Raw genomic sequence first — 25,940 nt, 5'->3', positions numbered from 1 at the left:
TCGGCCCCGTCAGGGTAGCAGTGTCGCTGCTGGGGCCTTACTATTATTTTCAAAAGCCTTTTGCTGTGGAAATTTGCAGCCTACTCAGAAGAGGGACTAGGTAACTAACCTCAGCTTCTACCGTCACGGACCTCTTCCCCATTTACATCTTTACTCTGAGCCCCCTGTGTTTTAGGGGAAACATCAGCTCATCATTATTCTTTTTTTTTTTTTAATTTTTTGCTCATCATTATTCTTGAACTGCATGGTTGCCCTCTGCTCTGGATAGTTTAGTGTTTAGTTTGGCTTGTTGTTCGTGTGCAGCAATTCTTGGGTAAGTGGTGAATAGGTGGTGTTCTGATATTTACATAAATTTAAAATTTATATATATTAAAAAATGAACACCCAGAATGAAGAGATAATGAAGTATGCAAAAATCTCTTAACATTTCCTTTTAAACATCATAAATATGAATCTTCCGGACAGACAGGAGGACAAAGAAGAAATGATACTGATAAAAAAAAAAAACACTACAGCTTGGAAATCATCTGATACTGTGAAATATTCCAGAACAACCTGGAGTGTCTTCTGATACTATGCAAGAATTGGTACAACATAAGACAAATAATTTGTATTCCCAGAATGAGGAGCACTTGATTATTTCAGTAAAAATAGGAATGGCTTATTCTCCCTTAGAATGTAAAAGCTGGTTGCAAACGGTGCTTCCCACCCTGTGAGAAGATCAGGGTGCTAACCACCTGTTTTCATCAGAGCGACAATCATGGTTCAGATTAAAAAAAAATGTGATCATCAATGAGAAAAAAATAGAATAACATCACAAATCGATTTCATACAGTGAAACATTTGAAATAATAAAAAGCAGAAAAACATTCTTTTTTATCAGAGTATTGATCAAGCAAGTAGATTTGGAAAGCATTTATTAGAAGCTAACTCTAGTCTATGGCTAAAAATGCTCAAGCATTTTCATACTTGAAACACTCGAAAGAATTTCAAAGGAGAAGAAAATCAGTATAAACATAAAGGTACAATGTAGACTTGCGGTCCTACTGACTGCAAAAGTTCTATCTACTGAAATGAGAACACAACTTTTTGGAAAATATAAGTGAGGTGACAAAATTTCAATCGTTCTTGAGAAATCGACTACTTAATATAAAAAGTGATAAAAGTCACATGAAATTTAAAAATGGAAACTTCGAAGATAACTTACTGGGTTTTATTGATTTCAAGGTACTGGAAGCAACAACAGAGCAACATATCAAACTGTTTGAGAGAAAAGGAGTCAATGAGGAATATTTATGTGAACACCTTATTGGTGCAAATAGAATGTTAGAGAGGAGCTAGGCTTCAGCAAAAATTCTGAAATTCCCAGCTATTCCATTTGGCATCAACTGAATTACCTACCAAGCAGGTACCAAGTGTCTCTAGACACTACATAGATGCGAGCCAAGCAAAAACTCACCTTACATATTATCTTCATAAATTTAGTGTCTCCTACAACATACCTAATACGACACTAGGCCAAAGGAAGTCATAATAGGAAAAGCTTTAAAAATCGCAATAATGAAAACTGGAAAAATATTGGGGTTTTGACAGGCTGCTGGTAGTGCTAGCATCACAAAGGCAGTTTGGAAATCCTACCAAGCCCGATTGGCTCACTTCGATACATGCTGTGGGATAGGAGCAAATATTTAGAAAGTGGATCGATATGTGTTGGTGATTTGCTCATGATAGTCTAGCAGTTATGTCAATACCATCTTCAGATGTTCAAGAAAATATATTTCAGCTTTAATAAGCTCAGAGATTAGAGAAAGAATAATGGAATTGTATAAAAAATAAAGGGAATCCTGGGTGGCCCAGCGGTTTGGCGCCTGCCTTTGGCCCAGGGCGTGATCCTGGAGACCCGGGATCGAATCCCACGTCGGGCTCCCGGTGCATGGAGCCTGCTTCTCCCTCTGCCTGTGTCTCTGCCTCTCTCTCTCTCTCTCTCTCTCTCTCTCTGTGTGTGTGACTATCATAAATAAATAAAATAAAAAAAATAAGAAAACTTATTTGGAATCCTTAGAATGCTTTAAGGAATCCTTTGTGTGACCATTTATATAATTTGACAAGTAGTTGTGAAATACTTACAGCTTAGTTTAATTAGAGAATAAAAAGGAACACAGTTTACAGTGTTTTATATGTTATTTTCCACATGAATTCATTTCATTGTATTGGTCATTAAAAGCCTCGTTGACCCTCACCTGGCGTCCAGCCCGCCACTCTGCGCTTCACAGATGCTCCGACCTGGTTTCCCGGCTTCTACTCTGATCCCTCCCACAGGGAAGCCAGGATGGTCTTTCAAAACCATAAACAGATCATGTCACCTGCCTGCCTCAAACCTTGTATTAAATAGCTTCCCCTTGGACTTCTAGAATAAAATCCGAATTTCTTGCCATGCCTTATAAACCCCTGGGGGGCCCAGCTTCTGCCCATGTCTCAGCTTCATCTCATACCAGTGTCTCCCGGTCTCCGTCACCCAGGGCTCCTTCAGCTCCTGATGGTGCCAGGTCACCTGCTGTCTCGGGGCCTTTGCATGTTTGGTTTCCTCTCCACCCCATCCCTTTAAAAATAGCTGGGATCCCCGGGGGGCCCCGCGGTGGAGCGGCTGCCTTCGGCCCAGGCCATCCGTCACCCCGGGTCCCGGGATCGAGTCCCCGCAGGGAGCCTGCTTCTCTGCCTCTCTCTCTCTGTGTCTCTCATGAACCAATAAAATCCAAAAAAAAAAAAAAAGAAAGAAAATGGCTAACTCCTAATGCCACCCCTAAAGGACGCTGATATCGCACTGAAGGAGTTTCTCACATGAGTGAATGACGTGTCTTACATGTCTACCTGTTACGATTGATAAAGGTCTAGTTTGTTTGTTCCTATTCTTTTTTTGTTTGAATGTGTCTCCTTGAACAGAATATTGATTTTTTCTTTTCTTTTTTTAAAGATTTTACTTATTTATTCATGAGAGGCACAGAGAGAGGCAGAGACAGAGGCAGAGGGAGAAGCAGGCTCCCTGCGGGGACCCCAGTGCGGAACTGATCCCCGTCTCCAGGATCACGCCCGGGCTGCAGGCGGAGCTAAACCGCTGACCCCCCCCCCCCCGGGCTGCCCCAGAATATTGATTTTATGAAGGCGAGGGCTCTGGCTGCGTTATCCAAGCTGTGTTCTCTGTGTCTAATATAATGCCTAGTCTATCAATATAATGCCTCACATAATGGTAGCTGGTAAGTACTAAATATTTGTTGAGGGAATGAATGAATGAATGAGTGAGTGAACGAATGAATGCTTACCAGCTTTGTAGACATCCAGGAGGGTCGCAGCGTACTTAATGAAGACATTTTCCTTAGTGATGGATGTGATAAGGACTTTATAAGCTGGTGGAAGAAACAACACAGGGATGCAAGCTTAACATCACTGCCGCCACGTCCAGCGAAACCGGAGTTTATCGAACAAATGAGAAATGAAACCCAGCACGCGCTCTTACAGGCCCCCGAGGTGACTCTTACACCTTCCAAAAGCCTGAGTACCCCCATCTGCTTCTACTGATCATTCCACTCAGCGATCAGCCCCGGCCACGGTCACAGGACGGGCTGACTAGGGGAAGAGCAGCATTAAACTAAAGGACCGAAGCCTGCTAGACAGACGAAACACGCCTCGTCCGACGTGAAGCTCAGATTCGGGCCCTTTAGGGTTAGCGGCCATGCCCACGGGGAACGTGCCCACGGGGGGGCCCTTATCCATCAGTCCTGCCTGCCCGTGGGCCTCGGGTTCCCTCGCCTTGACTCCGCGGATACCCCCCAGGGCTTCGATCTTTGGATTTTGATAGGATTCCGTGTTTTGACTCATCTTTGCTTGGACTGGCAGCTGACGTGAGACGTTCTCTATCCTGTTTTCATCCAGGCATCGATTTTTAATCCACGGTATTAGATCGCAGTTTTGGACTGAGCACCTTGAAGGGACCTATCCCTTCCGTGTAGTCTAAGAAAAGTTCCTCTCATTTTTGCTTTTGATGGGGTTGGAGTGAATGGCCTCAGAGATTTGCCCATTTTTGAGATCCTAGCTAGCAAGAGGAATGAATGAATTCGCTGTGCCGGAACCAAAGGCCAAATGAATTAGTAGTTAAAACAGATTTTAAAATGTCCTGACTATCAGATTTATAAGTCTCTGCGGTGGGTATGGGTAATGCCTACTATGCGCCTAAGAGGAGGGAGGGAACTATTTTCTTTCATTTCTATTTATTATTCCAATACCAACCCCTGGACTTCAAAAAAACACAGACAAGTCTTCTCTTGAAAGTAATAAACTAAATCCAGATGGCATTGGTTCTCTGTTAAAGTACTTTTCTGATATTTAAGAGTTAAAAATAGTTCTAAAATGGAGGAGATAAATAATTTAGTGAAATTTTTATTAAAGCATCATAGTGTTCAATTCTCAATGTATCTTAAAAACTGCAGCGGGTCTTGGCTGAGTTAGGCAGCTTTTGAGCCTCTTTAAAGAAAATCAGGGGGCACCTGGGCGGCTCAGTCGGCTAAGTGTCTGCCTTCAACTCAGGTCAGCTCCCGGGGTCCTGGACCCGGTCCCAGGTTGGGCTCCTGCTCAGCGGGGCGTCTGCTTCTCCCTCTGCCTCGGCCCCTCCCCTCCCCTCCCTTGTTCACGTGCTCTCTCTTTCTCACTCTCTCCCTCAAATAATTAAGTAAAACAAAAAAAAATTAAGTAAAACCTTTTTAAAATATCAAGATGAGGTCTATGGCAACACAATAAGCCGTACCCAGTTCATTCTGATGGCTGTATTTCCAGTAAGAGAGTTCGGTGTAATGCAATGGAAGTAATGCTGGAGACCACGATGAGTCTTAGTTTTACTACTTATTTCCTGCATGACTTTGAACAGATTATTTAATCTCCTCGAGCCTCAGTTTCTTCCGTGGCAAACTATAGATGATTCTCTGTTACCTCAAAGAGGTCTTGTGGGACCCCAGTGAGAAACCATATATGAAAACAATCAGTAGACACACAGCGCTGAATTCACGGTACTTCTCTTTCTTTTATAAATAATACCCTACTTTCAATACACACTAAAAGGTTTGAGATAGTGTACAATACGCTCTCTTCCTCTCTACAAAAAAAAAAAAAGCCAGAAATAAACATTAGAAACCGTGGACAGAAGACAAAGGAATGAATCCTCTGAACTTAAGAGGACTACAACCACACTTGGGCGTTTGGCTTAGCTCTGAACAACCAGAAGATGTTCCTTTTGAAGAGGAGGATGGCAATTTTGCATATGTTTAAAATGATTTATTTATTTTTTTAAAGATTTATTTATTTATTTGAGATAGATACAGAGGGGGGGGCGCAGAGACACAGGAGGAGGAAGAAGCAGTCTCCATGCCGGGAGCCTGACGCGGGACTCGGTCGCGGGACTCGATCCTGGGACTTGATCCTGGGACTCTATCCCGGGACTCCAGGATCGTGCCCTGGGCCAAAGGCAGGCGCCAAACCACTGAGCCACCCAGGGATCTCCCTAAAATGATTTATTGTTGATATTTTTACCTTGTCTTTGAAAAAAAAATTTTTTTTTTCAAAAAAAATTCTAAGCCCCTCAACCACCTTTGTCTCTGCCTCTGCTCGAATGAAATCTTACACCTTTGTGGCCTCTCAAAAGTTCTCTCTCTCTCTCATTTTTTTTTACTCTTACACGACCTTTATTTCCCCCGAGGGGGGGGGCACCGTTCCTGGAAGTCCCGCAGTACCAGGTCAATGCGTGGAGTGGACGGCCCACGCTCCTACTCTATCTCCTAATCCCAAAAATCTATTTAATATATTGTCCTCGGACAGAGGATGTATCAGATGTTAAACTGGCAAGAACAGATACTACCCTTGATCTTAGCCAGAAGGCCGAGAAGTGATTCAGAAGTTCTCTTTGGATATATTTTAATTCGACATGTTTAATTTGATGGGATCTATTGGAGTAAAGTGTCTTGGCTACATGCGTGCATCACTCCTGTCATTTCAAATGAAAGTCACATTCCTTTGCTGCAGGACAGGTAATCTTGCAGGTTAATGCTGAAAATCCATGGTGTTTTCTTTCAAGGGAACACATGGAACGTAGGATCCAATTCACTGTGGAAAGTTGCTGATCTCTCTGATCGCGCATTCATAAAATTTCATGTTCAATAAAACTCTATATAGAAATTTTGAACTCACCGTAGGCAATATCTGGTTTACAGGCGGTTTCTTTCCTCGCATCTGCAGAGATCGTCAGATCCAATTCTGCCTGCATTTGTCCGCAGTCAGCTGGATTTTGTGAAAAATGGTAAAAGTTAGATTAACGTAAAGAGGCAGACACTCCCTTTGGCAGCAAACACAGTGTGCATAAACCCTGACAACCCAGTAGGACCTAACACATACCAGGTGCCAAGACCTGTCCATTTTTCCCTCTTCCATGAGGTGAATCGTTATGTAAAGCAACAAAACAAACAAAAACAAGAGGCTTAGAATGGGTAGTCACCCCATATTCATGTGCTTCCATTAAGAAAGGAGGAAAAGTTCCCATTTTTGAGTATGGCTGAAAGTCCCTTAAAGGAACCACAATGATAACTGGACTGATTCTTGGCTATAACTTGGTACAATCAGTACCTGAGAAACATGAAAATGCGATGGTGTTTGAAAAACAAAGTAAACCCCGAACCAACCCAGACCCTCAGGGAGTCAGTTGTTGATCATTGCTGAGTTCTGGGTCTCTTCCTTGACCAAGGAGACGGCCTTGGATTTATAGACAACTGAAGGGAATTGAACAATAAAGAGAAAAGGACAAAGAAAGGAGCTAGTGGCTCCGTCCTGAGCGTCTGTTCTCTCAGACCGGGGGCCTGGGCCTGTCACATTAAACAGACCCGGGGAAACGTGACAGCTCCACACGCTGCTAGGCCTCGGCCGTCCAACACTCGTCTAGCTGGCGCTTCTCTGCCTGTGGGCAGTAGGGACTAGCGGGGTGTTCAGACGCTGTTGAGGAGCAGCTCTACAGCATCCAAGGAATCAGCGGAGGCCTCTGCTCCCGAGACGTGACGGTGGGCCCATTAGCCCCGGATGACGAGCGGCGTCTTTGCACAAGCAGGCGGCCTGAACGTGTTACGTGCACTTTACCTTCTACGCATTTGCACGTTACTCCTTCACAGACTTTCTGCAGTTTGGAACCGGATGGGCTATAGAACACGGTGCACTGCTTATCTGCGGCAATGAAAGCGTCGTTAGGAGCGGGGCCGTGATTAGCACACAGCACATTTATGGCTCAGTGGGTCTCTCCCAGGGGGCCTCGGAGGTCAGTTATTCCAAACCCTTCTTTTTGTGACTTAGGTGCAGGGAGGTTAAATCGTGACTCGTCTCTTCTGGTGTGGGCCCCTCAACCCTCCCTCAAAGTGATTTCCCCTTCTGTGCTTGAAATTTTACTGTTCGATATTTATTTCTTAGAATCAAGATATTTGATGCTTCGGCGAATGAGAGGAGACAGGTTGTGTTACATGAGCGTCTACAGAGAGGCCTGTAATCGTTCAGGCTGGAGAGAACAGCGCAGGAGGGGCCAGGTATGTTCCGTGTGATTTCAGAAGATAAAACTAGAATGAATGGGTGTGAGAGTTTGGTTCATTTCGAGAATCTTTTTTAACAAGTAGAACTGTCTAAAGTGGAGCTATCTGTCTTGCAGACCAAAGAGCTTTCTGATCATGTAGTGTTCTCAGAAAAGACGAGTGATCCAATGGTGGGGGTCATTCATTCATTCAACAGTTATCGATGCACGTTATGCACCAAACACTGTGTTGGATCTGAAGGGGCACAAGGATGAAAACGTTGTGTCTGGGTTTGGTGAGAACAACATGACAACGGCTATGACGGAGCTCTCTGCAAAATGTGATGAGACCAAAGGTGGAGTGATCGATTCTGGGGGGCTGAAGACATGGGGGAGGTAAGTGAGCTTCTCCCGAAAGGAGCGATGCAACGAGTACCGTGAGGAAGGCCCCTGAAGAGAGTCAGAGGGATTACCTGGCCTGTGGTATTCGTACACCGTGAACGTGGCAGGACTCAGAAACCCAACTTGAAAAAGCTCAAATATCCGGAATCGAACACAAAGGAACTCATCCGAAGGAATCTGTTGAGTAGATTCAGGGTTTGAGGAAATTATGGGAGAGAAGAGACTCAGCGCCTTAAGCCCGTAAGTTCCGGGTAGTGATGGGAAACGGGCGCGGGTAGGAGGTGGCACTTACGGAATCCAGCTGCAGGATAACATGCCCGTCTTTGATCTGGTAGTCAGTGAGCAGCTGATCCACTCCTTCCACAAGCTGAGCGAGGACAGGAAAGCTTGCATTTAATTTCATTATTTTCTTTTTAAAGTTGATCTTTTTTGTTTAAATGCATTCACCCGATATCGGGGGTGTTAGACATGGGGTGTAATCCACTATTCAAAAAGTCGAAGAGCAGCTCCCCCCCTTGAAAAAGTCTGGACATGTAGTCATACGCGCTCACGTTTTGTTCAGACTGGGCCAGGATGCGCCCCCACTTTACTTTGAAAAATCAAAACCAAGGTCGATTGTTGGTTTGGAAAGAATATTTTAGGTGATTCTATGAAAGTGATATGTTAAAATGAAAAGGAAATAGCTTTATCTGTACAAGAAAGCAGTAAAGAAAACCCAGCATCCAGAACAACACGTAAGAGAACACTTACAGCTCGTAGGTCTTCTATGTTTGCGCTGACTCCGGTAGGCAGGGAGATATCCATCACGGCGTGGGAGGACCCAGATGATGATTCTTCTTTGCTGGGCTTGTAGCTGGAATAAATCAGAGATTAGGAAATGGAGTAAATAAGTGGACAAGGAAATCCCAGATCAGAAATGAGTGAAAAAAATGAACAAGAAATTTACATACAGAAAAATCCACAGCACTTCATAAAACAAGATAATGAAAAGGAAAATAAGTGGACAAGATTGTTTAAGACAAGGCCTTATTTCTTAGTAGGCTTTAATTTTTATTCGGGCCTCCACTTACCTGCTTCTCTATAACCCATGCATTGCAATCCCTACATTTTAGATTTGCAAGAGATCTTTGGGTCATCTATTCCAACTCTTGGCTCACTTGACCGATACTTTATTTTTTTTAAGATTGATTTTTTTTATTTTTAGAAATATTTTTTTATTTATTCATGAGAGAGAGAGACAGAGAGAGAGAGAGGCAGAGACCCAGGCAGAGGGAGAAGCAGGCTCCATGCAGGGAGCCTGATGCAGGACTCAATCCCGGGACCCCAGGATCACGCTCTGAGCTGAAGGCAGACGCGCTTAACCTCTGAGCCACCCAGGCGTCCCTTAAGATTTATTTATTTGAGAGAGAGAGAGAGAGAGCATGAGTGGGGGGAGCAGAGGGAGGAGGAGAGAGAGAACCCCAAGCCGACTCCACACTGAGTACAGAGCTTGATGTGGGGCTTGATCTCATGACCCTGAGAACAGGACCTGAGCCGAAACCAAGAGTCGGATGCTTAACTGACTGAGCCACCCAGGGGCCCCCTGACTGATACTTTAAATAACGGAGCTGGAAAAGACCATAGAAGTCATTCAGTCCTTTTAATGAACTAGTTGAGGAAACTGAGGACGATGGTTAGGTACTGGTTCAAGCTCACACCACTAGTTCACTCTCCAGAGCTGCGTAAATCTATTGATTCTCATTCCTGTTCCCTTTCTAGTGGAGCCTATTTGAAAGAGAAAATTTGTTCTATGTTGGAAAGAGACTCAATAAGCATGTTCAGGAAAAGGCTGGAAGGAAATACCCGAAAATGTTCACGGCTACTTTCTCCGGATGGCGAGAATATAAGTGACGATCTCTTTTCCTTTCCATGCTTTTCTATGTTTTCTAAGTTTGCCACAATGGATACTTTATCTTTCAAACACTGTTTTAAGGACTATCGTCTGTCTAGGAGGGAGCTAAGGAAAAAGGCAGAGGGGGTAAAAATGGGAGAGCTGGTGGGTTTTTGGTTTTTAATGATAACAGAGGGAAAAAGCTCCGCTTGAACTGGGGGATCAGTTATTTTCCGTCTGGAAAAGGCAAGGAAGTGGACTCTCCTCCCCTACAGCCTCTAGGAGGAACCCAGCCCATTGATTTTAGGACTTCTGGCCTCCAGAATTAGAAGAGAATAAATTTGGGTTTTTTCACCATTAAGTGTCTGGCAAATTGTTAGCTGGCAGCAATAGGACCCTGTTAGACCAATGTAGGCGTCTGGGTTCGTCGGCAGAGGGTCAGCCGCTGGCTCCCGCCAGGATAACCTCCAGGGGCGAGGCCAGAGCTCTGGGTAGTTCTGAGCGCTCTCCCGCTGACCTCCACGTGCAGCCCGAGTTGGGAACCACTGGCTGATAACGGCCGGGGATTTTTCTGGCGGAGTGTGATTTTTCTAAGTAGGAGACTAGGAGCAGCTTATAAGAAAATCTTTTGCTTTTTCTTTTCCTAATACTTCTATCTCCTCTCTACCTTTCTGGGAGATAGAAAAAAAATAATAATATTACAGTGTTTGAATTAGAAGAAGGCCGAAAGTGGAAGGGAAAACCATGAGCAAAAACATAGCTGCTCTGTACAGGAAGTAGCTAAGAATATCCGTTATGTCCTGCATGTTAAAAAGTGCACGATTTTGCACCTTACAGGCTTCTTAAGATTCAAAAAGATACAAAGAGAATACAACGGCACAAGTCAGACCTCGAAGTCCGCGCTCCCCTTGGTGGAGACAGGCTCACCTGGCACATGCTATGATGCGCTTGTAATCCGAGTCGCTGTAGCCTCGGAAGCTGGACGCTAGCACACACAAGGACAGACAAGCAAACAAAAATGACAGTGAGCCACTCTGAGCTGTTTTGTACCTGTCGGAAGAGAATAATTGACGAAATGGTCTCTGAACGCACTTAAAAATGATCTATGATTTGGAAGTTGGCACTTCCAGTGATCTTATTATTTTTTTTTTTTAATTTTTATTTATTTTATGATAGTCACACAGAGAGAGAGAAAGAGGCAGAGACATAGGCAGAGGGAGAAGCAGGCTCCATGCACCGGGAGCCCGACATGGGATTCGATCCGGGGTCTCCAGAATCACGCCCTGGGCCAAAGGCAGGCGCCAAACCGCTGCGCCACCCAGGGATCCCCCAGTGATCTTATTTTTTAAATATTTATTTATTTATTTATTCCTGAGAGAGAGAGAGGCAGAGACCCAGGCAGAGGGAGAAGCAGGCTCCATGCAGGGAGCCCGATGTGGGACTCGATCCCGGGATCCCAGGATCACGCCCTGGGCGCAAGGCAGGTGTCAAACCGCTGAGCCGCCCAGGGATCCCCACTTCCAGTGATCTTAGTGGAAATTCATGGCTACGGGCGATACCAACGGTTATAACAGTTCTCGGCTCTCGAAGAACTTCTAACTGAAGGAAGGAGCTACGTAAGGTAACATGTCTGGGGAAGGTCGGGGGAGAAGGAGCTGATGCCTGGATTCACTGGCCGGTAGGAGTAGGTCTTCGTGCCGCCGGTGGGAGCTCTCGGGGCGGGAGCAAGCACACCCCCGACCCGGGCCCCGGCTAGGGGAGGACTGCGGTGTGCAGGGGGCAGCGGGAGGGGAGAAGCCACCCACAGGAAGAGGGATGTGATGGCCTCGGGCAGGGGGAGAACGGGGCACAAGATTACAGTGCAAACTACGCCGTTTTACCTTCTATGTCTTGGGAGTCAATTTTCAAATCAAAGCTGCAAACTTCCTCAGAGGTACTGGTTTTTTGAACCACGGTTGTCACCTACGTGGGGACGAGTGAACAAGAGCATTTCATTTAGAGTAGGACAGCGGGGAAGGCACACTGGCAGCACTTTTGCTGCAGATGGTGTGCCTGAGGTATCGTGTCTACAATCCAGTGCAAATGGGGTGCAGTAAAGACTCATTTCACGGTAGCTGGGACTGTCAGCAGACCCCACAGTTTGCAGCACAGCTGAGAAGCCCCAGGAGGGGAAAGAAGCAACATCTCTCCAGCCAGAATCTTCCCAAATCCCACGCAATCAAATCCGAGCACCCGACTGTTCAGGAAAGTTCCTAGGCCTCTGACCCTTGAACCCGAGCACTCTGATTTTACGCATAATATTACAAGGCTAGGATGTATGGTTTTCACCCGGGCCCCGCGCCACCGTGGTAAACAGCACGTCACAGGTGCGCATGGAAGGGCAAGGGCGCTGCGGGAGGGCGTGTGTCGAGAGTACCTAGAAGCGACAGAGAGGTGGACAGTCCACGTCCCCACCAACCCAACCTGCCATCTTACAAAGTCTTTGAAGGGATAAATGTGCTCAAGATTCGAGCATCATTGGAATCATCGATAGAATGCTAATTTATGCTTAGAATATGGACTCTGTCTTACTTTAGCCATTTGGCAGTCACGAGCTTTTCTAAGCTGTCTACGGACGCGCGTGCAGTGTACGGCCACAGTGAGGGCAGCCTGAGCCCTTGCGTACATACGTCCATCCGCAATGATGCGGGATAAACGGGGCGCGCCTCTGTTACCAACCACAGAAAACATGGTGCGTGTGTTGTGTACGCACACTCGCATCATGCGCACATACACGTCGGGAGCCAGAGGGTGGCTCTGCAAAAGGCGGTTGTGAGGACAGCTCCCGAGAGCGGAAGAGACTTAGATGAACGAACCCTACGCTGGTCGAGGTCACCCAAGCCCCGCTTTCCCCGACTCCGTGGCCCAGTCCCTGCCTTTCCGTCGCTGCGTGCAAGCGGGCATCCCTGAGGTCGGCTCCCTGTGAAATACTTACGTGCACCGTGGCCAGGCCGTTGCTGAACCCAGTGCTGACCACGAGGTCATCATTGAGAGGCACCTGGACAGGGGACGAGAAGCCGTGCTTGCTTGTCTTGTTCGATAGGAAGGAGCCGGAACAACGCCAGGCCAGCTTCCTCTCTCGGATCCAACCGGTCAGAGCGAGCCTGTGCACACGGACGCCGGACGCGCCGGGAATTCCGCCTCCCCCTCTGCACGCGAGGACGGCGTCTGGGCTCTCCCGGGCCGGCCAGCAAAGCCAGCTCTCGGGAGCCGCCTCTGGTCACCTCCCCCCGGGTGTACGGCTATGACAGAGCTGGACCTTCGTCCCCTTTTGCCAACAGAGTAAACTCCTTTCACGGCCTCTCGGTGCCGTGTCTCCTGCACTTCGCGCTGGCCTGTTTACCAAAACCCTTGGCACCCCACCCGCACCCCACACCCCAGCACCCCACCCAGGCCTGCCGAACCCTCGGGAGCTGATGCTCTTCTCTCATCCTCTAGGAGGGGCGCGAAGGCACAAACTCCTCTCCGGGGCGCCCCGTCGTCCGAGGGCCTCCTGGTTTGTGGACAGCAAGGGACGGACCAGTGAGCAAGGGGCCCAAGGGCTGGCTCCCGGCTCTCGCCAAGTGCGCGGCCCGTCCTTCCCCACGTAGCGCACCAGTGCAAATGGGATTTACGTGCCCCACATATGGATTATGTGCCGTCAGCCCTTCCTCTCAATTTTAGTGAATGTACATAAAAAGGCCAACTTCCCTAGTGTCCCTGCTGGAACACAGCAGCGCCCACTGCAAAGGCAGCGCACCAGGAGGCTGCTTGAGGAGTGGGTCCCGTGGAGGTAGGCGGCGAGCGAGGCAGGGAAGTGCACGCGGCACCCGGCCCGGCCCGGCCCGGCCCGGCCCTCTGCTCTCCTCCCCAGTCCCCACACTGGCTCACGTGCCTGTGGAGCATGGGCTGTCCCCCGCGGAACAGCTGTCTGGCCTCACGTCAGCGGCAGGTTCCCACACTTGCTTGTCCCCAAACCTTTCTTGTGTATTGTATTTCAGGACCCGCTGGCGTGGAGAATTCAGAGCCAGGTACGCGTCGCCGGGGTCTCATACACCCATGGTACCATGGGCTGAGGTTTCAATTACTTAAGCATAGCAAGGGGCGGGTAGCTGGGTGACGGCACTGGGAGGCCGCACGATGAGAGGAGCACTGGGTGTCAGACTATGCGGTGGCAAATTGAATTTAAATAATAAAAAAAAAAAAACAGTGACGATCAAAAAAAAAAACGGCGAGGGCGCCCTGGCGGCATTATCCTGCAGAGAGCTGAGGCCAGCGCGCCCCAGCTGCCCGCCGTGCCCCGCAGGCCCCGCTGCCTCCCGCTGAACCTCCCGACAAAGGGGACGCGGTGCCAACCCGGGCGCCATGAGCACGTGCACCTGCCAAGGCCCGGGTGCAAAGCACGACCAAGTGCACACACAGGCCACGTGGCCGGCAGGCCCCAGGCACACGGAAGAGGGCCCACCGCTGCCAGCTCCATGTGCCAGATCATTCGGTTTTTCAAGAGCATCTGGAAGCAGATTTTTATTTGAAGTCTCTGGATTTTTAAGTGTTGGAATATGTCCATAGCTCCTACCCATATTCATATCTGTCTTTTTTTTTCCCTATGAGCCAATAGGGTTTTTTTTTTTTTTGCATTAAATTTTATCTCTCATGCGTATTTACTTTTCCTAAACATGGACTCGTGGAGGATATAGGCAGTTAAAAACTATTCCAGTTATTTGTATATTTGAATATGATTTAAAAGCATCTAAAATGTGGCAATTAGAAAAATGTATCTTAGCAACCGTTTACCGGCAGCTCCTCTTACTGATACACCAACTAGTTTTTCCAACATGTTCTTGTCTTTGGGAAATTTTGTAGGCCATCAAGGTTTTCATTTAAAAAAAAAAAAATCCAGGGACGCCCGGGGGGCTCAGCGGCTGAGCAGCTGCCTGCGGCCCAGGGCGTGACCCCGGGGTCCCGGGATCGAGTCCCGCCTCGGGCTCCCCACGCGGGTCTCTGCCTCTCTCTGTGGCTCAGGGGTCCGGCGTCCGCCCAAGTGCGGTTTCTCTGTTCCTCTACCTCTGCACCCTTGTGTGCACTGGTGCGTCTGGAACGTTCTTCCCTTTTCCTCACCTGCCTACGTCAGTCTGATTCCTCCCGAATTAACTTGCACATCTGGACGTGTTGGACAGGTTCCTACCTCTCCCCTTGGGCCTGGAGGCCCTGCTCTGTCCTTCCACGTCCTTCCACATCCCTGTCAAGGCCCTCGTTCTTCACTGTCTGTTAAAACAACTGCCTCCCGAGCACACAGTTTCTTCAAATACTTTGCTTTGGACCCCCCAGTGCCCAGGTGCAACAGGTGCGCAGTACGCTTTTAAGTAGGAAAGTGATACATTTGTGAAATAAGAGTGGAACACATGATTGCAAAGGTCGCACCCAATTATAAAATACTGTGAAAAGCCCTTCATTTACCTCTATTGGCCTCCCCAGGAAATTCTTCTCGGTCATCTTATAATGGTAGAGGTCGCCTTTATGCTTATAAGAAATCTTGACATCCATGTTCAAGTGCAGTTGTTTAATCAGGAGTGAATATTCTGTGAGGCCCTCGATGGCATTAATTGTATCCTATCGGCACAGAAACAGGTTTAGCTCATTCACGTAATCTCTAGTTACCAGTACTCTTCCTTACGGGGTGGGGATGCGGGATGCGCTAACCCGTGCTGCAACTCCCGCTGCCTGAGTGACATTGGTGAAGAGCCCCCAGGTGGAGGAGGGGCAGGGGGAGGGGGAGCAGAGGGGAAGGAGAAGGTGGAGGGGGTGGAGGAGGAGAAGGTAGCGAGGACGGGGAGGGGCAGAGGGGGAGAAGGTAGCGAGGAGGGGAAGGGCGTGGAGGGGAGGAGGGAGGTGGGGAGGGGAGGGGGAGGAGGAGAGGGAGGAGAAGACAAGGGGGAGAGGGAGGAGAAGGTAGAGAGGAAGGGGAGGGGGTGTGGAAGGTAGAGAGGAGGGGGTGGGGGAGAGGGAGAGGGAAGAGGAGGGGAGGAGGAGGAGAAGGTGGAGGGGGAAAGGGAAGGGAGGAGAAGGTAGAGGGAGGAGGAGGAGGAAGAGGAGGAGGAGGGGGAAGAGAAGGTGGAGGGGGAGGAGGAGGGGAGGTGGAGAGGGAGGGGAGGTGGGGGAGAGGGAGGAGGAGAGGGATGGGAAGACGAGGGGGAGGGGGAGGAGAAGGTAGAGAGGAGGGCGAGGGGTGGGGGAGGTGCAGCAGGGGTTGGAGGAGGAGGGAGGAGGAGGGAGCGGCAGGAAGCGGGGCCCTGGGGCAGGGGCCTGGAGCACCCCGAGTGTCTGCCCCCAGGTGAGTCACTGTGCACATTGCCACCGAGTCCGTGCCCGACTGGGTCCTTCGTCTCTGCAGGTGCCCCCCGGAGGTCCTCCGCCCCCGTCCCCCCCAAAGCCATCTGTGTCCCCTCCCCGCCCAGTGTTTCCGGGCGCCCGTGGCCTGTGGCAGGTACCCACGCGCGCTGTGGGACAAGTAGTTGATGGAGGAACAGATGGATGAATGTGGTTCTTGTCGGCCTCCTCGTCCTCGTCTATGCAGCCGGGGAACATGAGCAGCTCAGGGCTGTCCCTTATGGCCCCCCCTCCCCGTCATGGGCCGTGGCATGTGAACCCCTTCCCTGCGAGGCCCACGCCCGTCCCCAAGGCCCCCCAAACTCGAGCGGCACCGCAGTCTTCGTGCAGGACGCCCTCGCTCTCGGTTCCCTAAACACGCAGACACGCCGTGTCACCCCGGACACCCGTGCGGGGACCCTGGGTGCGCGCCCGCCACGGCCTTCGCCGGGAGCTCCTCAGCTGTAAGAGCCCACGTGCGTGTCACTCACTGTGGGGAGAGAGCGTGGGGCGTTGTCCACAGGGCCCTTGCAGAGGACGTGACGGACTCGTGGGCCCTCGTGGTCAGTGGGGTCAGGACGGAGGGTGCCGGGGGCTCGGGGCACAGCGTCTGCCTGCAGCCCAGGCCGTGACCCCGGGTCCCGGATCGAGTCCTGCCTTCCACCCCTGGCCCGGGCCCCCGCCTCTCTCGGGGTCTCATGGATAAATACATAAAATTAAAAAAAAAAAAAAAAACGGGATCCCTGGGTGGCGCAGCAGTTTGGCGCCTGCCCTTGGCACAGGGCGCGATCCTGGAGACCCGGGATCGAATCCCACATCGGGCTCCCGGTGCATGGAGCCTGCTTCTCCCTCTGCCTGTGTCTCTGCCTCTCTCCCTCTCATTCTATGTGACTATCATAAATAAATATTTAAAAAAATAAAAAAAATAAAATAAAAAAAAAAAACAGGATCCCTAAGGGACGCACTAGGGTTAGAGTCCGGAGACGGGAGCCCTGACGCTGGCCGTGCCACTAACCCCGTGAAGGGACCTGGGGCGTATCTGCCGTGTGTGCGCGTGCGGAGGTCGCGCCGCTGCGACACATGCAGTCAAGACGGCAGGACGGGGGCGCGTTACCTGGGTTGAGTAGAAGCCGCCTCCGTACCTCTGCTCCTCAGACAGCCACCTGACCACCGGGTTAACGTAGGCGACGTCTCTGAGGCTCAGACAGGCGAGCAAAGCGTAGGCGGTGGTTTCCACCGTGCGAGCTGTGCCCGCGGTCGCCGTGGACCTCTCTGGCTCTTGATGGTCGTCCTTCCAAAAACGGTAGACGATGGGGTCACCTGAACGTCAACAGATCGCATTCATTAATGTCGAGAAACGCGTGGAGGTGACGTGAGTGTAGCGGGCTTCCGGAAGTTTCTTGTGGTGGTGGCCGCTTGCGTCTGGACGTTTCTTACTCGCTTGCGAGGAGCAGCTCGCCGAGGTGACCAGGACAGGGTGGGGCCCCTCAGACTGTGCTGCTTGTCTTTGCCGGGCGAGGTCGTGGGGCAAAGTCCACACCCACTCGGGAGCGGGAAGTTCCGTGAACTGGTCCCTCGAGCACCCAGAGCGCCCAGGTCCGCTCCCTGCTCCCCGAGGGACTGACCGTGCCCATCGGGACCCTTCCCTCAGCCCCGAGGGACTGACTTTCGGGTCCCCGGGTATGTAGGACTGTTCCCTGGCAGCGAAACTCAGCTGAGACCCCAAATGGGACGTTTAATCCACCAGGAAGCACCGCACGCGCAGGAAGCCTTGCTGTTACCACGGACACTGGGGATGAACTGGACAAGTTTTCTCCCCGACAGAAAAAGGAAAAAAAAAAAATCCACGTCCCGGCAATTAGGAGCTCGTGCCCGACACCTTGGTTCAGTCTCACAATCGCTTTCCAATGTGAAGAATCCCACGCGTGCGATGCTTCCCGTAAGTCAGGGTCTAAATTACACTCGTGGCGGCTCTAGTAATTGAACCTTGTCACTCTACATCGTTTTTTGAACAGATTATCTTAAAAAAAAAACAAAACCGGTAAGGCATATTTGGAAATCGTTTTTGAAGATTAGTCGAGGTTTTGACATAACTGTCTGCAATTCATGATTATGTTATTTGCGTGAGTTTGGGCAATGTTTCCCTTCCCTCTCAGGGACTCAGAGCAGCTGCTGTATTTAGGCTGAAAAATTCGCTTTTTAAAGATACCTGCAGCGCGACGTTATTTGAATTATTAAGATCTGTCCGTAACTTCTGTGATTTTATGATCCCTATCTTACAAGACCCAAGACAATTCCTTTGTGTTGTTTTTAAAGTCCTATACGAGTGGTGGGAGGTATGTATTAGGATTCATTTGTATTTTTATTATTATTTTTTTAAGACTCGGTCATTTTAAAATGATGACAGAAATCAAATCTCAGGGCGGCCTGGGGGCTCAGTGGTTTAGCGCCTGCCTTCAGCCCAGGGCATGACCCCAGGGTCCCGGGATCGAGTCCCACGTCGGGCTCCCTGCTTCTCCCTCTGCCTGTGTCTCTGCCTCTCTCTGTGTCTCTGTGTGTCTCTCATGAATAAATAAAATAAAATCTTAAAAAAAAAGAGAGGTCAAACCTCGTAGATACTGGTTCACCTCACGTTGCATTTATTTATGTATTTATTTATTTATTTATTTAAAGATCATTTATTTATTTATTATTTATTCATGATAGAGAGAGAGAGGCAGAGACACAGGCAGAGGGAGAAGCAGGCTCCATGCACCGGGAGCCCGACGTGGGACTCGATCCCGGGTCTCCAGGATCGCGCCCTGGGCCAAAGGCAGGCGCCAAACCGCTGCGCCACCCAGGGACCCCCCATGTTGCATTTATGAAGCTGTTGGAGAACCTCAGCCAGCAGAGGGCCGGAGGTCACTGCCACCCTCTTTCTATTTCTATACTCTTGACCCAGAGGAAGCGGAATTTTTATTTTCCAGGATGAAATACATACAGAGCGAGGCGGGTGCAGAACAAGCCAGGGTGGAGAGTGCAGGCACCTGGCGGTGGGCACGCCTCGCCGCTAAAAACCCTCCAACCGCTAAAAATCCTCCAACTCCTTCCCTTTCTACTCAAAGTGGAAGTTGAAGGCTTGGGCTTCCGGGGGGCCCCGGGCGCCGGGTGACGGGCGATGGACGCAGGCAGGCCGTGCGGGGCCCTAACCAGAGCCGCCAGGGGAATGTGCAGGCCCGACCTCGGCCAGGTTCTCGGGCGGCTGGGAGCTGTGCACGGGCACGGGTGTGTGCAGGTGGGTGGTCCCGTGTCGGGTGTGTGCACCTGCGGCTCCTCCGGAACATCCTTGCCCCCGCGTCCCCAGGGCTCCTCCCAGGGAGCTGTGGGTTACAGGCCACACCCAGTCCCGGGTCCCCTCCCTGCTCCCACGTCCTTCGTATCGGTTCCCGCCAACCTGTTCCCCACACGCGTCCGTCCCCGTAACGACCCTGTGTCAGAGGACCTGGCCCGTTTTCCTTCCGGTCTGTGGCCTTAGCTCTGGAGCCCAGAGCCGGGCGTGGTGCCCAGGGTCCTGCACACTCGCCCAGGGAGCGCGCCCTGCTCGAGCTCCGCGAGTGAGCGTGCCCCGAGTGAGCGTGCCCCGAGTGAGCGTGCCCGCCGCCTGTCACTACTCGGCGCCCGGGCAGGACCGAGCCGTACCTTTAACCAAAGCTTTCCTCTTCAGCCCCGAGAGGATGGAGTAGAACTGCGGGTGCGTCCTGTCCCCCAGGGAAAGCGCGTAGGCGGCGATGGCCAGCGTGAAGGTGCTGCGGGCTGAGGGCGCGCCGTCGAGCAGGAAGGCGTCCGCCCTGGTGAGGGCCGCGCTGATTTTCTGGAAGCGACAGCAGAGGACGCCTGGGCTCCAGGGCCCGCCACCCGCCCACGAGGCGGCCCAGCCGGGAGGGCCCGGGGGGCGGAGGGGCCGCAGGGAGGCACTGGGGGGGCCCTCAGGCCCCGCCTCCTGCAGGCCCCGGGGCACAGGGGCCATGGCCTTGGGACACAGCAACGGGGTATTTGGTTTTGCAGCCGCAGCCCCACCAACCCCCGGGTGTTTCCGCGTCCACGCGGGTTCGGGGGCCGAGTCCAAGCCATTGCTGATCTACAGGCAGGGGCGCGAGGCCGGGCGCTCGTCCCTTCCCGGGAGGCCCACGCCGACTCAGTCAGGCGAGCCCTCGGAGCCCGGCCTCCGCGTGCAACCCGGGCCCAGGACGCCGACGAGCTGGCGCAGCTCCGGCTAGTCCCCGCCACGAGGCGCCTCGGCTGCAGGCCAGCGCCACGCGCACCGGGTGGCCTCACGAGACACGCGGGCAGGCAGCGGGGGCGCCGCGTCCTGGACCCCGGCCACAGGTGACCGGCCCCGCGCCCGCCGCACGGCTCCATAGCCCAGACGGCGACAGCGACCCCGCCGGCACCTCCGTGTCCTCGCGGGCCCGCAAGCAGGGGCTGGAGGGGCTGCAGCACGTGCTGCTACCATGTGGCCCTGGGGTTTCGGAGCAGAGGCCAGTGAAGGCGGCCCCCACCCACGCCGCGGGCACCCAGTCCACAAGCACCCAGGCCACAAGCACCCAGGCCACGGGCACCCAGTCCACAGGCACCCAGGCCACGGGCATCCAGGCTGCGGGCGGAGGCCAGGCCTTACCTGCAGTGGGCACAGGTCAAAGGCCTTTCTAATTCCAATGACCGCGAAGGCCGTGAGGTACAAGGAGTGCTCGTGGGCTTCAGTAGGCAAAGTCCCCTGAAAATAAGGAATGATTCCCACGGAGGCTGAGCCGGTGTCCCGCAAGTGAGGCGACCGTTCGCCCCGCAGCCTCCCCGGGCGGCCCCGGGCCTCAGCTGGACCTGGGCATCCTGGCCCCCAACCCCCACCCTGTGGTCCTGTTGAGCCCTGGTTCCGATGCCATCTCTGCACTCTGGGCCCCTGCCCTTCATGCCACTCCCCCTTGGGTGCCCCAACACCCCCTGAGCACCCTGATTCCCCCCGGGCACCCTGACACCCCCCTGAGCACCCCAACAGCCCCCTGGGCACCCTGACTCCCCTCTGGGTGTCCCAATGCCCCCCTCGGGTGCTCCAATGCCCCCTGGGCACCCCGACTCTCCTCTGGATGCCCCGATACCCTCCTGGACACCCTGACACCCCCCGGGCACCCCAATGCTCCCTGGGCACCCCGACGCCCTGCCTGCAGGTCCCCACCCCCCCAGCTGTATGTCCCACGCTCACCCCTCCGTGTCTCAGGAATGAATCATAAGATCTTAGAAAAACAACCCAAAGCAAAGCACCCCGGAACACTGTTGGCTTTTGAAGGATCACGGTGGGAGGAGACGGAGAGGAGGCACCGGAGCGGAGTCGTGGGGAGGGACCGTGGGCCTCATCCCGCACAGCGCTTGGCCCCGCAGCTTGGGGCCCGACCCCGGCCTCTCCCACTAACAGGACGTGAACGGGGCCCCACCTTTGAGGGCAACACCCCGCAGCCTCCGCCCGTGAGGCTCAGGACTTGCGGTTGGGAGTCTACACCGGGGGCGCGTGGACGGAGGGGACAGGGCCCTGCTCTGGGTCCTCCAGCACCGGCCCCCGCGCACCCCGGCACGGCCACAGCCGTCCCTCCTCCGCCCTGTCGAGCTGAGCGGCCCGCGGGGCGCTCCCAACAGGGGCGCGAACCTTCTCTGCCCCTCAAACTGCCGGAATAGGAACGGAATTCCGACTTGCCAGTAAAACTGATGCTCAGCTGTGCGTTTGGTTTCCTTACCTGTAACTTTACTGGTTGGTACTGGGAGTTTTCTTTGAAAGATCCGTTCTCCAGTTGGCAGTTCTCCGTCAGCCACAGCAGAGTATTGCAGATTGAGTTCTGGTTCTGGCCTATGTACTTCTGCACCTGTCCGAGCACTCTCAGAGCAAACGCTGTTAACCTTTAAGGCAAAATCAAATAATTTTTAGGTGGTCGACCCCTTTGGCTTTCAATTTATAGTGTTTTTTATGTGTCTGTGTGTGTTTTAAGATTGTATTTATTTATTCATCACAGAGGGCGAGGCAGGCTCCGTGCGGGACTCGATCCCAGGACCCCGGGGATGAAGGCGGACGCTCGACCACGGAGCCCCCAGGCGCCCCCATAGTGTGTCTTTACTTAACACAACATTTATTCTTTAAAAGAAAAATACTATTTTAAATCAAACAATTCTAAAGTAGGTTGTAGCACTTCACAAGGAAAGAGAAGGTTCTAGGAAGAGCCGCAAAAACCCTCCGTCGGCAAATGTGAACGACGCATCCTCTGCGGCCGCGGCCTCGCCGTGACCAGCGCGCGAACCCGGTGCCTGAGGATCAACAACAAAATTACTCTGACGCTGAAGACAATAGCGGTGGGGCAGAGTCTGGAGTCGGGCCCTGACGGACGGACACGAGCCACGGGAGAGAAAAACCCTAAGGTTCCAGATGGTGCGGCGTGGACAGGCTGGGAGACCTGGAGCCTCGCCTGAGGCCTGCGAGTCCGCCCGCGCGCCCACGGGAGCGCCCAGCTCGCCCCTCGCGCCGCCACCCACCCGCCCTCGCAAGGGGCCGCCGCCGTCCCGGGCGCCGAGGTTTCTTGATTTCGTTCTTCTGCTTTTCGCAGCAATTTCGGCCTCCACGAACATCTGTCACGAGCTCCCCGAGCATCTGGCTCACGGCCCCATGACGCCCCTTCTCCTGCCAAGGCCCCGCGGCCCTTCAGCCTGAGCCGCCCACAGCCGCCCGCTCCTCAGATGCTCTGAGTCAGCCCTTGACGCTCCCTCTCACTTAAAAATTTTCATTTTCATTTTTCTTTCTACGGGGATCCCTGGGGGGCTCAGCGGTTAAGCGCCTGCCTTCGGCCCAGGGCGTGATCCTGGAGACCCGGGATCGAGTCCCACGTTGGGCTCCCTGCAGGGAGCCTGCTTCTCCCTCTCTCTCTGTGTGTGTCTCTCATGAATAAATAAAGTATTTAAAAAATAAAATAAAATAAAATGCATGATATTGGGGCACCCGGTGGCTCAGTGGCTGCGCACTGCCTTCGGCCCAGGCCGTGACCCCCGGGTCCCGGGATCAAGTCCTGAGTCGGGCTCCCCACACGGAGCCTGCTGCTCCCTCTGCCTGGGTCTCGGCCTCTCTCTCTAGGCCTCTCATAAATAAATAAATAAAATCTTAAAAAAACCCAAACCATTAAAATGATTTTTTGTACCCCCCCCTTTTTTTGTTGTTACCTTCCTTGTAGTTCTCAAAAAAAAAAATACTTTGAAAGTATTCGGGTACTGGCCATTTTCCTCTGTGCAAGCTTCTCCCAGGGAACTCGGGGAGTGAGTGGGACGATACCCGAATATTTCTGTGCTTCTGGCTGAACATCCACTCAGTCTGGCCCAGAACTCCCAGAGGCCTCGGTTATTAACTGAGAAGCTATTGCGCGTCCTCGGGCGAGGGGGCGTTTGGTCCTCTGCTGGTCCCCAAGCCCTGCGCCCCGCGTCCCTGCTGCTGTCCTTGGCCGGCGTGCTCCGGGGCCCGCACGTCTTCACGTGTGCTGCCCACACAGGGTTAGACCCGCTTTCAGGTAGAGCCCGTGGGACGTGGTGACCGACCGGATGCAGAGCCACAGGCAAAGGGAAGGTCCGAATGTGAAGAGTATTTGCTGCCCACGGATCAAGGAAACCCAGACAGAAGACTGGGCTGGCATGGGTCACGGCTGAAGGGCCTTTGGCGCCCAGGTCCCTAGAAATGTGGATCTGGAGCTTAGGAAAGAAGTTAGGCCCAGGAGCATCCACAGGGAGCCAGGAATTATGGATCCGGGGGGAAGGTGGGACTGCAGGGGGAAGGCGGTCAAGGGTGGAATCCTGGGGCCTCTCACGAGTTACAGGGCTGAGCTACAGAGTCTGCAGAAGACACGCTGCCACGTGCACCCTCCGTTAACGGGGCGCTTGCCCTCCCGTCATCAGAAACGAGGAAGTTGTTCTGCTTCGCTGAGCACTTAGTGAGCACCTGCCGTGTGCCAGGTATGCGCCCGGCACTGGGCACACGTGCAGCCGCCCCCGGGGAGCTTACATCCTACTGAGATAAGTAAGAATGTTAACGATCAATTTTAAGAAGAAATGGAAAGCTGGGGAGCAGGATATGAAATGTGGGGATGGGAACGGGATGCAATTTATTTTATTTTATTTTATTTATTTTATTTTATTTATTTTATTTATTTATTATTTTTTTTAGGGATGCAATTTTAGACAGAATGATCTGTAGAGGCCGCACTGACTTTTGGTAAAGACCCGAGGGACGAAGGGAACCAGCCCCTGATACTCGAGGAGCATTTCAGACAGAGGAACAGTCGGTGCAAAGGCCCTGAGACGGAAGCGCCCGGGATGTTCAAGGAACCTGAAGGGCCAGAGGGCTTGAGCGGAATGAAAGGGAGCAGTCGGGGTGCAGCTGGGAAGTGAGAAGGAGTGGACCCCACAGGGCCTCGTGGTTCATGGCAGGGAGTTTGGCTTTTACTCTGGGTAAGATGGGGAGCTCCCAGAGGGCTCTGAGCGGGGGCCCTGACTTATGCTGTGAGCGGGGCGACGCCAGCTGCTGGGCTCAGTGTAGACGAAGTGGGGAGAGCTGAGGCTGGAAGGACAGTGACCCAGGTAGGAAATGGGAGAGGCCTGGGCCAGGACGGTGAGCCGCGCGGGGTAAGGACTAGTCGGGCACAGCCTTCATCGTCCTCCGCGGCTGGTGGGCACCTGTCGGATGAGAATGGGCACGAAGGCCTTCTGCTTACCAGGTGCTAGCGTCTCCGCCCTTCCACATGCTGTAGGAGTAGTCGGCGTTCCGGAAGGACGTGATGCTCACCATCCCTAGGAGGCACCGGAGAAAGACACGTGCTGCCCTGCCCGCCGTCCACACGGCCAGTGCTTGACGGGCTCCCGGCAAGGGGCCTTCCCTTGGGTGCGGGCGGCGAGCGTGTGCTCTGGTGCCAACCCTCAACTTCCCCAAAGTGTGGGAATCATGAATCGCTTGAATTGGGAATTATCAAGTGGAACATTCTGAGCTCACTCAAGAGGGAAGGAAGCGCTCTGCTGAGGTTGGAAAGCAGGGGTCTTGTCTCTCTTCCAGGCATTTTGGTAAGGGAGGCCAAAATGCTACAGAAAATAGTATTTATTTATATCGTTGTGTCTATCTCGTGATTTTTCTTTTTTGCAGAAAAGCTTTACAATTCCCCTTTGGTATGATTCATAAAAACTCACATATTAGTTGACTGCACCCTTAGTTTAAAAATCACAAGATTTTTATGCACAATATGTAAAATAGAATTTTTTTTACCTTGTTTCAGCTGATTCTTCAGGCTCTGCTTTTTCATTAATGAATTAGGAGAAAAAATATTCCAATTACTTCCTGCCTCCAGGTAGTGAAAAACGTAGAACACCGGGACAACGGTCATCAGTTCTGCTTCCGCGTTCCCCTTGGGGAGGTGGGTGAGGATGTCAATGCCTTCCTGGCTCAGAACGGCAGACATGACCTCACCCATGAGCATTCCTGTAGTAAACAAACAAACAAGTCAAGGTAGACACAATCAATTTCCATCAACCTCTGAGGAATGGTGTATTTTAAATAGAAGAGTAACTAACCCTCTTCTTTCTTTTCTTGAGAGAGAGAGAGCACGTGTGAGGGAGCTCGTGGCGGCAAGGGGACAAGGGGTGAAGGGGCAGAGGGAGAGC

The 25,940-nt window shown here is 52.1% G+C and overlaps 1 protein-coding gene and 1 non-coding gene across 3 annotated transcripts in view; both read right to left on the bottom strand.

Annotated features, from left to right (window-relative positions):
- C5 (complement C5) overlaps window positions 1-25,940 on the bottom strand; it is a 76,496-nt gene that overhangs the window by 2,481 nt on the left and 48,075 nt on the right. For both annotated transcript variants that reach the window (XM_055302065.1, XM_055302066.1), the window contains exons 24-39: window positions 25,546-25,758; window positions 25,004-25,079; window positions 22,001-22,160; window positions 20,896-20,991; window positions 19,917-20,088; window positions 17,353-17,558; window positions 15,330-15,482; window positions 12,829-12,891; window positions 11,735-11,816; window positions 10,782-10,839; window positions 8,735-8,837; window positions 8,277-8,351; window positions 8,056-8,161; window positions 7,165-7,248; window positions 6,229-6,318; window positions 3,318-3,401 (exon numbers count right to left, since the gene is read on the bottom strand). In XM_055302065.1, the coding sequence (XP_055158040.1) occupies window positions 3,318-3,401; window positions 6,229-6,318; window positions 7,165-7,248; window positions 8,056-8,161; window positions 8,277-8,351; window positions 8,735-8,837; window positions 10,782-10,839; window positions 11,735-11,816; window positions 12,829-12,891; window positions 15,330-15,482; window positions 17,353-17,558; window positions 19,917-20,088; window positions 20,896-20,991; window positions 22,001-22,160; window positions 25,004-25,079; window positions 25,546-25,758 (1,821 nt within the window). The remainder of the gene's footprint in view (window positions 1-3,317; window positions 3,402-6,228; window positions 6,319-7,164; window positions 7,249-8,055; window positions 8,162-8,276; window positions 8,352-8,734; window positions 8,838-10,781; window positions 10,840-11,734; window positions 11,817-12,828; window positions 12,892-15,329; window positions 15,483-17,352; window positions 17,559-19,916; window positions 20,089-20,895; window positions 20,992-22,000; window positions 22,161-25,003; window positions 25,080-25,545; window positions 25,759-25,940) is intronic.
- Window positions 5,741-5,931, bottom strand: LOC129495322 (U2 spliceosomal RNA). The gene has a single exon (XR_008661492.1). It is a non-coding gene; the product is annotated as a U2 spliceosomal RNA (small nuclear RNA).

Source organism: Nyctereutes procyonoides, unplaced genomic scaffold (assembly GCF_905146905.1).
Source record: "Nyctereutes procyonoides isolate TBG_1078 unplaced genomic scaffold, NYPRO_anot_genome, whole genome shotgun sequence".
Classification (NCBI taxonomy): Eukaryota; Metazoa; Chordata; class Mammalia; order Carnivora; family Canidae; genus Nyctereutes; species Nyctereutes procyonoides.
The sequence above is the reverse complement of the archived record's forward strand: the minus strand, read 5'-3'. Positions and strand labels throughout refer to the sequence as shown.